The following is a 14,189-nucleotide window of genomic DNA, read 5'->3' as shown; positions in this document are numbered from 1 at the left end:
CTTGTTTCTACTAGCTCCGTGAAGTCTCCACAGCAACCCAATGCACAAAAGTTTTACTTCCCTAGGTTATAGTGTATTGATTGGCTTATTTATACAATCAAAATGCCATTATATCTTCATACTGGTGTGTCATTATTAAAAGACCCTTCTCTTCCAGGGTGCCTTCTTTTGGCAGTTTTTCAGATCTATACGCAAGTCCGACTACCTGGCTATGCGTCATGGATTCATTAGTGGTGAGTTTGTCTACAACAAATCGTCAGGTTCCTTCATTTTTGTTTTGTATTGTGCTAACTTTTTATTCTTATTGGTTCATTTATCCCCTAGAAGTAAGTTCAACTTTCAAAAATATATCAAAAGGTCATTAGAAGACGATTTCAAGATAGTTGTTGGAATTAGGTATGACATTACTGGTTGTGGTTATATCAGAAAATTTTCTAGTTGTGTTGGTTTCTGATAATGGATTTCTAATTATGCATTTTAATTTCGTAATTGCTCAATGATGTCAACAGATCCTTTGCTATGGGCTTCGATTGTGGTATTTTTTTGCTTCGAATGTTCTTTGGTGAGCTCACATGTCTTTAATCAAACATTTTTCTAGTTATTTATATTCTCAATTCAAATTCAATTTAAGATGCCGTCTTTTCATTGGATCATATTGTTATTTCGGGATGGCAGCGTTCTTTGTGGATAGCCGTGTTTCCTCTACTTGTAAGCAATTTTATGTATTATGGTAGTAGTTTTTCTAACTAGTCTTTGAAGTTCAATCTCACCCCCCGAACCGCTTGCGAGGCAATCTTTGGAGTGGGAACAAAGCTACAAGCTATTATAACACGATGGCTCTTGAAATCCAAGAAAGACATGCAGTTGTTCAAGGAATTCCCCTTGTACAAGTCAGTGATGCCCACTTCTGGTTTGGTTGGCCCGAGTTGGTTCTGTATCTCATCCATTTCACTTTGTTTCAGGTATTGTCTAATAATCATCTTATACTGCTGGCACCATCTAAGATAATATTCGTAATGACAATCTATGAACTGTTGAAACTGCCTCTCAAGGCAGTCTAGATAGAAGATGGCCTAGTCCGAATTCATTATCTTCAATTTCCATCACATTGCTTAGGATTAGGGCAGGGATCGGGTCGGGTTCGGGTCGGATATGGCTATATCCGAATCCGAATCCGAATAGCTTTATAATATCCGAACCCGAATCCGAACCCGATTATATTCGAAATTTAATATCCGAACCCGACCCGAACCCGATTATATCCGACTAACCCGATCGGATAACACTAAAAATTCAAAAAAAGCCCAAAAAATATATCCGAATTCGAATTCGAATCCGACAGACCCGAACCCGAACCCGAACCGAATAAATAAACGGATACAAAAATCGACCCGAACCCGAACTATTCTGGTTCGGGTCGGGTCGGGTTCGGGTCAAACCCGACCCGATTCCCTGCCCTACTTAGGATGTTTGAGTTGTTTTCATCTTTGGTGGTCTCTTCTAGACGTATCCGCTATTTAGGTTGCCACACCATTGATTCTTCATTTCTTTGAGTTTGGTACAGTCTTTGCATTAGTTTATGTCCTGATTTTTGTTGGTGGTTGTATTTGTTCACTTCGCTTCCTTGGTTTTTCGACTCAGCGTTATGAAATTTTCAGTTGAATTTAGTGTGGTAATCTCGCAATTGATTTCTCTAGTATGGTGATTGTTCCTCTTCTTTTAGGAAGGGAAGAAAATGATTGGTTACCGAATGGTATGCCAATTCAGTTGCAATATCTCTGTTGATGGGTCTAGTTGTGTTTAGCTCTGTATAAGTCTGAAAAGGTTATCTATACTCTTCACTATGTTAAATGATGCACATGACTCATTTAGTAGGTACCTGTGCTTTCCTCACAATCTGACTTCCATTCACAATTTTAAAGGTTTCCTATGATAATCGGAATGTAAAGTTAAGGGGAAGAACTAGTTATAAGGTTAGAGATTGGGTCGCTACAATTAATGATGCTGGATTAAGGCCACCTGAAGGATGGTGTCACCCCCATCATTTTGGTTCTTTTGCTCCACCGAGGGGTTTGACTGAGGACGGTAGTGAGGCCCAATGGTTTGTGGATGGTCAAGCAGCATTTGGAGCAATTGCTTCAGCAATTGAGGAAGCGAAGTCAGAGGTTTGTTTCCTTTAGCACTGAGTGTTTGAATTAAAAACCATTCCAATATTTATCTTTTTGTTTAATCAGAAAAGTTTCAAATGTTTGAACGTTTATTGCAGATATTCATTACTGATTGGTGGTTGTCTTGAACTGTATCTACGACGTCCTTTTGATGCACATGGGTCATCTCGGCTCGATGCTTTAATGGAAGCAAAAGCTAAGCAAGGGGTTCAGGTGCTTTTTACTCCTCACATCTTTAGACCCATCCTTTTCTATATGCTTTGGATATTAAAATGTATTGCATCTTTTTGATAAAAACAATGGTCATATATGTATATATGAGCTGCTAAGTTGGCTACGTGGTACGTTCATTCAAAAGGGTGCCAAATAGGAGAGTGGGGTCAACAGGGCTTCATGTTTTATATAGAATAGTGGATACTTAGATAGGTGTCACTCTGGTGTACACTAGTCTTTTGGTGAAGCCTTGAGAGTCTGGTCCCAAGGTCTTGGGATGGAATGCCACCTTTATCAGGTTTTTTTTTTTAAAGGTTTAGGGAAAATAAAATTGTAACTTTATATTTGTAAAAAAGTTTGTTTCAATCAATAAGATCTCGCGCATGTCCATCTCAGAAATATCAGATTTCGTCTACATTTGAACATCACGAGTTATGAAATTTAAAAAGAATGAAGGCAACAGTTGTTCGCACTGCTAAAATAACACTCTTTGCCCCATGAGCATTGTGCCTTGTTCTTGCATGCTTTCCACCTATCACTTGCTTTGTCTGACAGCATATGCTAATAGGCTGTTTAACCTTGATTTTGTTATAGGGAACAAAATAGTCTGGTTTTTGTTTTGTTTTTCCGTAAACGTTTTTATGTGGTTATGTATACACGATGAGGAAGAATTCAAATATATGAAAGCAATTCATTGGCCTTAAAACAGATTTTCTCGAATTCTGTTGTCTTATGTTACTTAACTAGAACATATAAAGGTTGCACCCTCCATTTTCTCATTTGTTCAACTACTTACTTCCTTTAGATGGATTTTCAAATATTTAATTAATTGCATGAGTTTAATTAGTACTATTGTATTTCTAAGTTCATTATTTGTTTTGTGAATTTTTAGGAATTAGATGGACTTTGTGGAGCCGCACTAGGATTTATAGTGAGTGAAGCCATTACCAATACTTGGTATTGCAATGATTCAAGATTGCTTGGGAAATCATATTGAATATGTTACCTTTATTTGTAAATATGAATTTGTAACTCTTAGAAAATATTTTGAAATTATATTGCATACATGGTTTAACGAATATTCTATTTTTTTTAGTCTTTTGCTTGTGTTTGATATTATTTACTTGTCAAATGGTATGAAAAAGCAATGGGGATTTTCTCATGGAATAGAGATGTTTGTTTCAATATAGAACAAGTAGTGTTATTTTTGCAGGTTAAGTGTGTCATAATAAAATGGGGCAGGTTTAGTTGGTTGCTACAAAATATGAGTTTTTTTTTTTTATTTGCAACGGTTCATAACCGTTAAAAATTGTAAAACGTTGCTAAAATTTTGTACGAAATAGGCATAAACAAGCGTTACAAATAATATTTGCAACACTTAAAAACCATTGGAAAGTTTTTCTTGCAACGCTTAATAAGCGTTAGAAATTTATGTTTGCAACATTTAATAAGCGTTGGAAATTTCAGTTTGCAATGGTTAATAACTGTTGGAAATTTCTGTTTGCAACGCTTATTAAGCATTGCAAAAATTTCCAACACTTTGCCCACGCCATATTTGCAACGCTTTTTTGCCGTTGCAAATAGCCTGTTTTGGTGTAGTGGCTTGCTGCCACTAATGATAGGTTCACTGGTATCGGCTCTATGTTTACTTCTAGCACTTCATTTACTGTCGATATCTTTCGGATTTTGTCCCTTATAATCTTCTTCTGTGGGATAACTCATTTGTATATCATATTGATCACTCCTAAAGGCTTATCATTTACCATAGTTGTTACTTCTGGCCGAGCATCTGCTCTGAACTCACGAAGCTTCCCATCTCGCATTAATTTGTCTACCTCTCTAAGCAACTGTAAACATTTATTGGTTTCATGATTTTTTACCTTATGGAAATTACAGAAAGGTTTATCTGCTATTTCTTTAAGCTTGTGAATCGGATGCTGGAAATAAGGTTCTTTTCCCACCCTCCTTAAGATATCCTCCACTATTGTATTAATGGCGATATAATTGCTAGGGTCTAGCTCCTCTTTCAGTGACCTTTCAAACCTCTTTTTCTGTGATGGTTGGTTTTCCACCTTTGCATAAGAATCTACCGTCTTCCTTTTATCAGACTTGTTGTAGTTATCCTCTTTAGTAGACTTACTTGATTCCACTACCTGTAATACTGACTGATTCGATGTTGCCATAATTCCCTCCTTAACTTGCACATCTTTTTCAGTTTTATCATACAACTCTCTCAGAGTTTTGATCTCCTTCCGAAGCATATACTTGTGCATGTCAGAACCTGGAATAAGTCCTGTATGAAACGCCATTACTGCTGTCATTTCCGATTGATCTAAATGCTCTACTAACTGTGCCTCCACCTTGAACCGAGATAAGAAAGTTTTTAAAGATTCCTTCTTTTCTTGCTTAAGCTGGAACAAGACTGACACCTGCTTCGGTTTTATTCGCTGATGACCATAATTTGACAAAAACTTCTTTTTAATCTCCCGATAACATGATATCGACCCTTCCGGTAGAGAACAGAACCACTTTAACGCTTTCCCCTTCAGGCTTGTAGAGAAAGATTTACATAATAATGAATCCAGATAAGTTGTACCTTTGTATATCGAAAACTGATGCCGATATCCGAATAGATGGTCCATCGGATCTGACGTCCCATCATATTGGGTGAACTTCGGAAGTTTGAACTTTGGTGGAATGGGCATCATCTCGACTCTCTGATTTATCGGATTTCTACTGACATCGTCTGCCAGTTTCCTTATCGACACAGAAGTCTTTTCAAGAAGCTAGTTTTGCATCATCTCCTGTATCATCTCTTTAGTGATGGGTTGTGGTATCAACTTTTCAAGTATCGGGGAAGCTTCTGTAGTTCTTTCATGTCTTTCCGATGCTTTTTACACAAAATGACTACCTGATTTTGAACTCCATTCCTCTTCCTCGTCTCCCTGGATATCCTTTACAACCACAATCGGACTTCCCTTCTTAATTTCTTGGTTCTCTTTTAGCAATATCGTATTTTGCTGTTCCACTTCCCTCAACCTTTTCAAAATTTCTTAAATTGAAGTGTCACCTTCCATGTTTTCCTCCTGGTATCGCCGACTCACGGAAGCTCTTGTATTTTTTGTTTGCGATTGATTATCGTTATCCACTCGTTTGTTGTTTGTTTTCTTCCTTGGAGCCATTATGATTCAATGCTCACTATATTACTCACCTTTCTTCACCCTTATGTTTCTCAAACGTAGAACAAAACTATGGATTCTAAATCGAAGAAGAAGAAAACTTCAAATTTTCTTGTTCTCGACCCACAGACAGAGCCAATGTGATGTCTAAGAACACCTTTCTTAAACGTTCTAAGATCACACAATCTTATTAATGAACATAATGAGAAGACGAATGAATGAAAAAGATGAATTGAATCAAAGTTTTATTGATTGACTATAGAAGTTTACAATCTCTCTCTCTCTCTCTCTCTCCTATTTTTGACGTTTTTTCTGATTCTCAACTAATGAATCTTCTCTTGCTCTTCCAGTCTTTATATAGTATCCTGATTTAGCTTTGACCTATCCAATCTCTAACATGTGTCCCCTTGCCTTCTTCCTCCTCTTTCCCGCTCAATACCTGCAAATGTTTAAACTTTAAACATAACCTTGAAATATACCGAAACATTGACCCTTATGTCAATGCTTCAAGTTTTGAAATATCAGTTATAATATCTCTAGGCACGATATTTGCCCACTACAGGTACTATTACATACTACACAAGTTATAGCTCCGACAGCATCTAGGGAAACCTCCTGGCCTACACCTTCAACCCGGAACTATCACCCAATTAATCAATTTATCCTGCAAAAGAACTCTCCTGCGCTCCTCCAGGAGGCGAACACCCCTAAACTGGAAGTAAAATGTCCATTCCATAGGCTTTCACAAAGTATTCACTATACTAGAGGTATACCAGCAACACTTACATATCAATAAGAGAAATACTTCAATAAATCATGTCTTCACTGTTAACAAAATTGTAGAGAAAAAGGGAGGAAAAAAGGGTGTTTGCGTTTTTCTTACTTAGCCAAAATTTGGGTCGAGAGAAAGAAAAACAGTATTGGACTTTTCTCACGAAAATTTTGTCAGGCGTGCGCGCTCTACTATGCCTGGCTCAAGGCGCGCCCGCGCTCCACTGCATTTGTAGAGCATTCGATCTTTTTCGGAAACAGTATAAACATAAGTTTTTTTTTTTTCTAAAAACTTAACCTAACCAAAACCAGAAAAAAAAAATAGAGATTGTAAGAGAGAATTCTTAGTGAGTTGAGTGTTCATTCTTTGTGAGTGAATTGAGAGCTCTTGTAATCTGTTACTCTGGACATCTAGTAAAGCTTGGAACTCATCGGTAGACGTAGGCACATTGCCGAACCACGTTATATGTGTGTCTTGTGGTTTGTTTTCTTTTGCATTAGTCTATTTACTTTATATGCTAGTTAATTGATATTAAGAAGTGTTGGGATAATACTTGAAAGGTGTTGAAGTCTTGTCTAGAAAGAAGGATCAAACCTTGTATAGGGTTGATCTATTTTGAGTGAATAGCATTGATTCCGCAGTTAGTTATTCACAACAGAAATGATAGATAGCTATGTTATATGCTTCTATATCGTTTGCAACATTTTTTCAAAAATTCATTTGTTAATAGTTCAAAGTACTTTTTGTTAATATCTGCTTTTTATGCTCACCAAGCCGCAACTAAGCAAGGTTCCGACATCAAACTGCATCATTAATGAAAAGGGACATTACGCAAAGTGTGTTTCTTTCTTATGAGTTGGTGAAGAAGACACGAGTTGAGAATAACATTGATGCAGGACAAGGGCTAGTGGCAAGAGGAAGGTCGTATGAAAATGCCTCTACAAGAAATGAGAGATCTAGATCCAAGTCAAAGAAGCCGATGAAACATGTGAAGTGCTACAATTGCGATGAAAAGGGACATTACGCAAGTAAATGTCCTCACCCGAAGAAAAGTGATAAGAAAGATGGTAAGAAGAAAGGTAAAGCTAAAGTTGAGGCAAGTTTTGCTTCGGGCTCTAAAGGGGACGATGTGAGTCTCTGTGTCTATACAAGACTATATGGCCGAAAGGTGGATTCTTGATTCCGGGTGTTCTTAGCATATGCGCCTGAATAGAAAGTGGTTTACTTCTTATGAGAGCATTGATGGTGGTTTCGTTTTGATGGGTAATGACCATGCGTGTAAGACGGTTAGGAATTGGAACTATACGGGTCAAGATGCATGATGGCGTAGTGAGGACTTTAACTGATGTGAGGCATGTTCCTGAGCTAAAGAAAAACCTTATTTCTCTTGGTACCTTGGATTCCAAAGGCCACAAGTTTGTAGGAGAAGGTGGAGTCCTAAAGATTGTTAGTGGCTCTTTAGTTGTAATGAAGGGTCAAAGACATAGAACCTTGTATACTTTGATGGGTAATACGGTGACTGGTAATGTAGCAGTGGGTGCATGAAGTGATGATTCTAAGTGCACTAAGATGTGGCATATGCGTTTAGGGCATATGAGTAAAAAATGTTTGTCTGAGTTGTGTAAGCGAGGGTTCTTGAAAGACTTGAAGAAGCCAAGTATGGGGTTCTGTGAGCATTGTGTCTATGGGAAGCAGTGCAGAGTCAAGTTCAGTTCAAGCAAGCACACGACAACAGGCATCCTTGATTATGTGCATACAGATGTTTGGGGACCCTCAAGCTAGAGTGGTTTCAAAAGGAGGTAACCGTTATTATGTCTCATTCATTGATGATCATACTCACTATGTGTGGGTGTATATGATGAAAATGAAAGATGAAGTGTTTGAGATATTTAAGAAGTGGAAGGCAAGGGTTGAGAATCGCACAGATAGGAAGGTGACGACTCTAAGGTCTGACAATGGTATTGAGTATACTTATGGGCCTTTCCAAGAGTTTTGTGCGCAACAGGGTATTGCCAGACACTGGACAGTCAGGAGCATGCCTCAGCAGAATGGGATGGCAAAGAGGATGAATAGAACCTTGCTTGAAAGAGCAAGATGTTTGTTGTCTAATGCTAGTCTAGGCAAAGAGTATTGGGCAGATGCAGTGTCCATGGCGTGTTACCTGTATAATAGGTCACCAGTTTTAGCTTTAGATTGCAAGACGCCTTATGAGGTGTAGTCAGGTAATCCAACTAATTATAGTATTTTGCGAGTGTTTGGATCGACTGTTTACTACCATGTGGGGGAAAACAAGCTAGATCCTTGAGCTAAGAATGCATTATTCTTGGGCTTCGCAAATGGGGTAAAGGGATATAGATTGTGGTGTCTAGAAAACCACAAGTTCCTAGTCAGCAGAGATGTTACCTTTGATAAGATTTTCGTGTTATCTTTTAGTAAGCCGGAAAAAGCTGGGCAGAATGGTGAGTCTATAGAAGTTCAAGCTACTGAGCTTAAGTTGTCTGATGCAGCAGATGACTGGTTGGTTCATGATGAGGTACCAGATCATGGAATCATACAGTAACAGGAAGAAGAGCATGAGCATCCGCAACTTGTAGTGGCTGACCTTAGGCCAAAGAGACAAGTTAAGGAAGTACACAAGTATGGGCACGAGAAGCTGGTGAAACACTATGGTCAGGTGGATTTAGTGGCATATGCACTGAATATTGAAGATGATGAGCTAGATAACTTCAAGGAAGTTGTTAGAGATGCTCATTATAGAGATTGGTTGGTTGCTATGTAGGAAGAGATGGAATCTCTTGATAAAAATCACACATAGGACCTTGTTTTATTGCCAAAAGACAAAAGGACTATCGGCAGTAAATGGGTGCTCAGAAAGAAAGAGGTCTTTCCTGAGTCTGGTAGTACTGGGTAAAAGGCAAGAGTGGTAGCAAATGGTTTCTCACAGAAGGAAAGAGTCGACTATAATGAGGTATTTTCCCCGATGGTCAAACATATTTCCATTCGTGTGTTATTGAGTTTAGTTGCTCACTTCAACTTGGAGTTAGAGCAATTTGATATGAAAACTGCTTTCTTGCATGGAGACTTGGAGGAAGAGATCTATATGAGACAACTTGAAGGTTTTGTTATTGCTAAGAAAGAAGATCATGTGTGCAAGTTGAATCGGTCATTGTATGGTTTAAAGCAATCGCCAAGACAATGGTACAAGCGCTTTGACACGTTCATGATACAACATGAGTATACCCGAAGTAAGTATGACTATTGTGTTTACTTTCGTAGGCTTCGTGGTAATGACTTCATCTATCTCTTGCTTTATGTGGATGACATACTTATTGCTTCCAAAAGCATGGTGGAGATAGACAAGTTGAAATCTCAACTTAGCTCTGAGTTTGAGATGAAGGACTTGGGTAGAGCCAAGAAGATATTAGGCATGGAGATTGACAGAGATAGGAAGAAGCGACGGATAGTTGTATCTCAGAAGAAATACCTTCATAAAGTAATTTCTCGATTTGGTATGGAGAATGCAAAGTCAGTTTTTACTCATTTAGCTAGGCATTTTAAGCTTTCAGTTAAGTTCTCTCCTAGTTCGGTGGAGGAACAAAAGCATATGGCTCATGTTCTTTATGCTAGTGTAGGGGTGTAATACGGGGCGGGTCTAAGGGATACAAATCTAGTGGTCCCCGACGGGGCGGGGCAGGTTGAAGTGTCATGTCTTAGTACCATCACCCGACCTGTTGGGTCAGCTTACGAGGTAGGTTTTGGGCGGGTCATTCGGGTCGGGTGGAAATTATCATTTTAACCCAATTTCACCCAAAAAAAACTTTCTAATTATGCAACTAATATATTTCCAATTCACAACATAGAGAAAAAAAATATAATCAATCAATAAAAAATAAACAAAAATAAAAAAAACTTGAACTTGAACTTGAACCCAAAATCATATCTGTAAATTTGAAACTTTTTTCTCGTGATTTACCATTTGTAAATTGATTATTTTTCATAGCATGATAAAATGAAGATGGGAGCGAGGATCTATGGTACAAAAAAATAAAATATAAACTAAAAGAATTCGAAATTAATAAAAGGATGAATGATTCATCTTCTCAAAAATTCGAAAGTTGAATTTGAACTTCTGATATTTGCCCAATGTTAAAACTTAAATATTTGAAATTGATGTTAAACTCATAAGTTTGTGTTCATATCTCCCAAATTCATACAAAAGTTAAAAGAAAATATAAACAAAATACAAAAATATTAGAGTTAGAGTCTTGAAATTATGTGGGTCAATGGGGTTGGGTCAACGGCTTTTGACTCGGTAAGGGTTGGGCGGCTTGACGGGTCGGGTTTGAACATAGAGCCGACACCCATAGCCCGACCGCGTAAAAACGGTGGTGGAGTGGGGTGGGTCTGTTTTCGGGTCGGTGCGAGTTTGGGTGGCAGGTGAAGACCGAGTATCCTACCGGATGATGGGTCAACGGTTTTTTTTTACACTCCTATGCTAGTGCAGTGGGCAGTTTGATGTATGTTATGGTGTGCACACGCCCAGACATTTCACAGACAGTCAGTGTAGTAAGCAGGTATATGGCAAATCTTGGGAAGCAGCATTGGGAGGCAGTGAAATGGGTATTGAGGTACTTGAAGGGTACCTTGGATGTGGGATTATTTTATGGTGGATGTACTTGTTATGTCAGTGGTTATGTGGATTCAAATTATGCTGGTGATCTAGATGGACGACGATCTACTATTGGTTATGTGTTCATGATGCATGGTGCACCGGTTAGTTGGAGGTCTATACTACATGCTACAGTTGCTCTATCTACTACAGATGCAGAGTATATGACAGTGAAAGACACACTATGGCTTTGAGGTCTTCTGGATGATATGGGTATTGAGCAGAACATTGTTGTTTTGTATTGTGATAGTCAGAGTGCTATTCATTTGGCGAAAAACCAGGTTGATCATGCTCATACCAAGCATATTGATGTCCGCTATCACTTTGTACGGGATGTCGTTGATGATGGTGATGTAGCACTTGAGAAAGTGGACACCTATGATAATCCTGCTGATATGCTGACGAAGGTTGTCACAGGAGTTAAATTCTAACATTGTTTGGAGTTGCTCCAAATTCTACATGTTTGATTAGAGCCCTTTATAGGCATGGCCCTTCGGGGCAGACGACGAGTTTCGGGATATGTTTTGAAGACTAATGCTTCTTGCTGGATGTGTTCAGCTTGGTTTTATGTGTTAAAACCTTACCGAGGTGGAGAATTTAGAGAAAAGAGGAGGGTAAAGGGTGTTTGCGTTTTTCTTACTTAGCCAAAATTTGGGTCGAGAGAAAGAAAAACAGTACTGGACTTTTCTCACGAAAAGTTTGTCAGGCGCGCGCGCTCTACTATGCCTGGCTCAAGGCGCTCACGCGCTCCACCATTTTCACTCAAACTTCGATCTTTTTCGGAAACAGTATAAATATAAGTTTTTTTTTTCTAAAAACTTAACCTAACCAAAAAAAAAAAAAATTGTAAGAGAGAATTCTTAGTGAGCTGAGTGTTCATTCTTTGTGAGTAAATTGAGAACTCTTGTAATCTGTTACTCTGGACATCTAATAAAGCTTGGAACTCGCCGGTGGACATAGGCACATTGTCGAACCACATTATATCCGTGTCTTGTGGTTTGTTTTCTTTTGCATTAGTCTCTTTACCTTATATGCTAGTTAATTGATATTGAAAAGTGTTGGAATAGTACTTGGAGGGTGTTGAAGTCTTGTCTAGAAAGAAGGGTCAAACCTTATATAGGGTTGATCTATTTGGAGTGAATAGCATTGATTCCGCAGTTAGTTATTCACGATAGAAATGATAGACAGCTCTGTTATACGCTTCTATATCTTTTGTAACATTTTTTCCAAAATTCATTTGTTAATAGTTCAAAGTACTTTTTGTTAATCTCTGTTTTTTATGCTCACCAAGCCGCAACTAAGCAAGGTTCCGACGTCAAACTGCATCATTGTGACACTTAGTTTCTTCATCGTATTTCATGACTTTTAACCTTGAGTTGTACTTGTTTAATGGCAATGAGGAGCAGATCTTTAGTATTAAGTGAGACATTCTTACTACTGAAGGAAGTATGAAACAGGTATTTGGTATGTGTAGCAATCGATATATGCATGCCCGAGTAATTTATAATTTTTATTATGCCTGTCCCAATTATTTGCTGCCTGCTGAATTGCTCACTAAGAGCTTAACACCATTTTGATTATACACAATAAAAGTTGCAGATGTACAAAAGCAGAGTTTTATTTTGTGGTAGATCGGAGCAGAGGCTGAACATTGGCTCGATCAAGTATCGAGGTGGAGATGGAAGTAACATTTTTCATGCCATGGTTCAGAATGATTAATCTAAGTGCATAGTTGGGAAGGTATTTATCCAATGAAACATGACAAACACAAGAAGTTTCCAACATAAGAACAATAGAAAAGCGCCAAGAAGATTATCATTATGTATGCATAATTGCTAATATATCTTCAAAACTTCAACTATATCTCATTGAATAGGAAGCAAACAAATTATAATGACCAGACCTATAATTAATATCAAGTATCAACTCTACACTTTTCATGTCCTGCCCAAGCTCCCAATCCAGTACTAGAATTGAACTTAACCATGACATCCTTGCAAATAACTTCCATCAAATGGTGCTTTGTTTTCAAAATTCTAGACTTTACTTTAATCCAGCCACTTGCTTCCACATTCAAACGAACCATCCCACGCTTTCGATCCCCACTAATAAGGTTCAAAACTCTGTCCTCTACAGTTTTGAACCTGACCTTCAAAAAGTTTTCCTTACGCTTCTCTTGATTGAAAGGACTAAAATATGTGCCACAAAGAAACTCTTCTCCATAGAAGAATGAAATTTCCATAACGTCGTAGTCAATGGTCATCAACCTGTTAAGATTTTCACTAAGAAATCAATTCCCCAGTACTCTTGAGATATATCAGAAATGGAAGTGACGTTTAAGGGAGGGATGGATACTGAGTCCATTCGGAACTCTGGAAGGTGAGGTCGGAGAACAAGCCAGCTGATTAAAGATATGAAGCCGAAGATGAGTAGAGTGGCGACCAAACATATCATCAAACGGCGGCAAAAAGTCGTCATTGATTATGTAGATTAATGAGAGGTGAAGAAAAAGGGGGATCAGCTAGCTGCAAGTGCAATGAAGTAGAAAGGCCTTGGGTTTATAATGTGAAACGTTCTAGAAAATGAAGACATTGCATTGATTTGTTGATAGAAACGAGGACATGAGGGTGTCTAAGAAATTCATGAGTATCCACGTTTTGGCAGTGACAACTGAAACATTTGGATATAATTAGCCAATCACATGATTGGTTATAGAACATTTTTATGAGAAACGACGAGACAGACAAACAGTTGCCTGTCTAATATAAATCACTATCACAACCTGAAAACATAACTTTTATGTTAAGAAAACACGCTTATAATTTCCACAATATTTGTAGCACTTGTCGAATAGAACATCTGAAACAAATTTTGGAATCTTTCAAGCAAATTCAGGTCAAGTAGAATGAGACAACTCACAGAAAGTTAGAACAGGCCGGATAGGCTTAATAACATATAACATACATTCAGGGTACTTAAACTAAAAAAGTATATCTTTCAAGTGTGTTAGAGGAAATCTAAAGAAGACAATGGTTCTTAGAGTTGAAAGTCCTAATATTGTAATTAGCACTTATAGTTTATAGTACCAAAGGACTAAAAAGTACTATAAATAATCCTGAGAAATCCTTCAAAACTCTGACAGTAATGAAACCTTTACTGAATAAGTATGAAACTAAAGCACAATTACT

At 37.9% G+C, this 14,189-nt stretch overlaps 1 protein-coding gene across 1 annotated transcript; it reads right to left on the bottom strand.

Annotated features, from left to right (window-relative positions):
- Positions 1 to 4,099: 4,099 nt before the first annotated feature.
- LOC147486250 (uncharacterized) lies at positions 4,100 to 5,086 on the bottom strand. Its single transcript, XM_086573692.1, has one exon. It carries the CDS (start codon positions 5,084 to 5,086, stop codon positions 4,100 to 4,102), a length of 987 nt encoding a protein of 328 aa, XP_086429818.1.
- Positions 5,087 to 14,189: the final 9,103 nt, after the last annotated feature.

This window comes from Coptis chinensis, chromosome 7 (assembly GCF_015680905.1).
Source record: "Coptis chinensis isolate HL-2020 chromosome 7, ASM1568090v1, whole genome shotgun sequence".
In the NCBI taxonomy this organism is placed as follows: Eukaryota; Viridiplantae; Streptophyta; class Magnoliopsida; order Ranunculales; family Ranunculaceae; genus Coptis; species Coptis chinensis.
This window is presented reverse-complemented; position numbering and strand designations above follow the sequence as displayed.

What these genes read in the sequence shown, in the direction of transcription:
- LOC147486250 (XM_086573692.1), bottom strand. Translation starts at nt 5,086, where the DNA reads ATGCCCATTCCACCAAAGTTCAAACTTCCGAAGTTCACCCAATATGAT.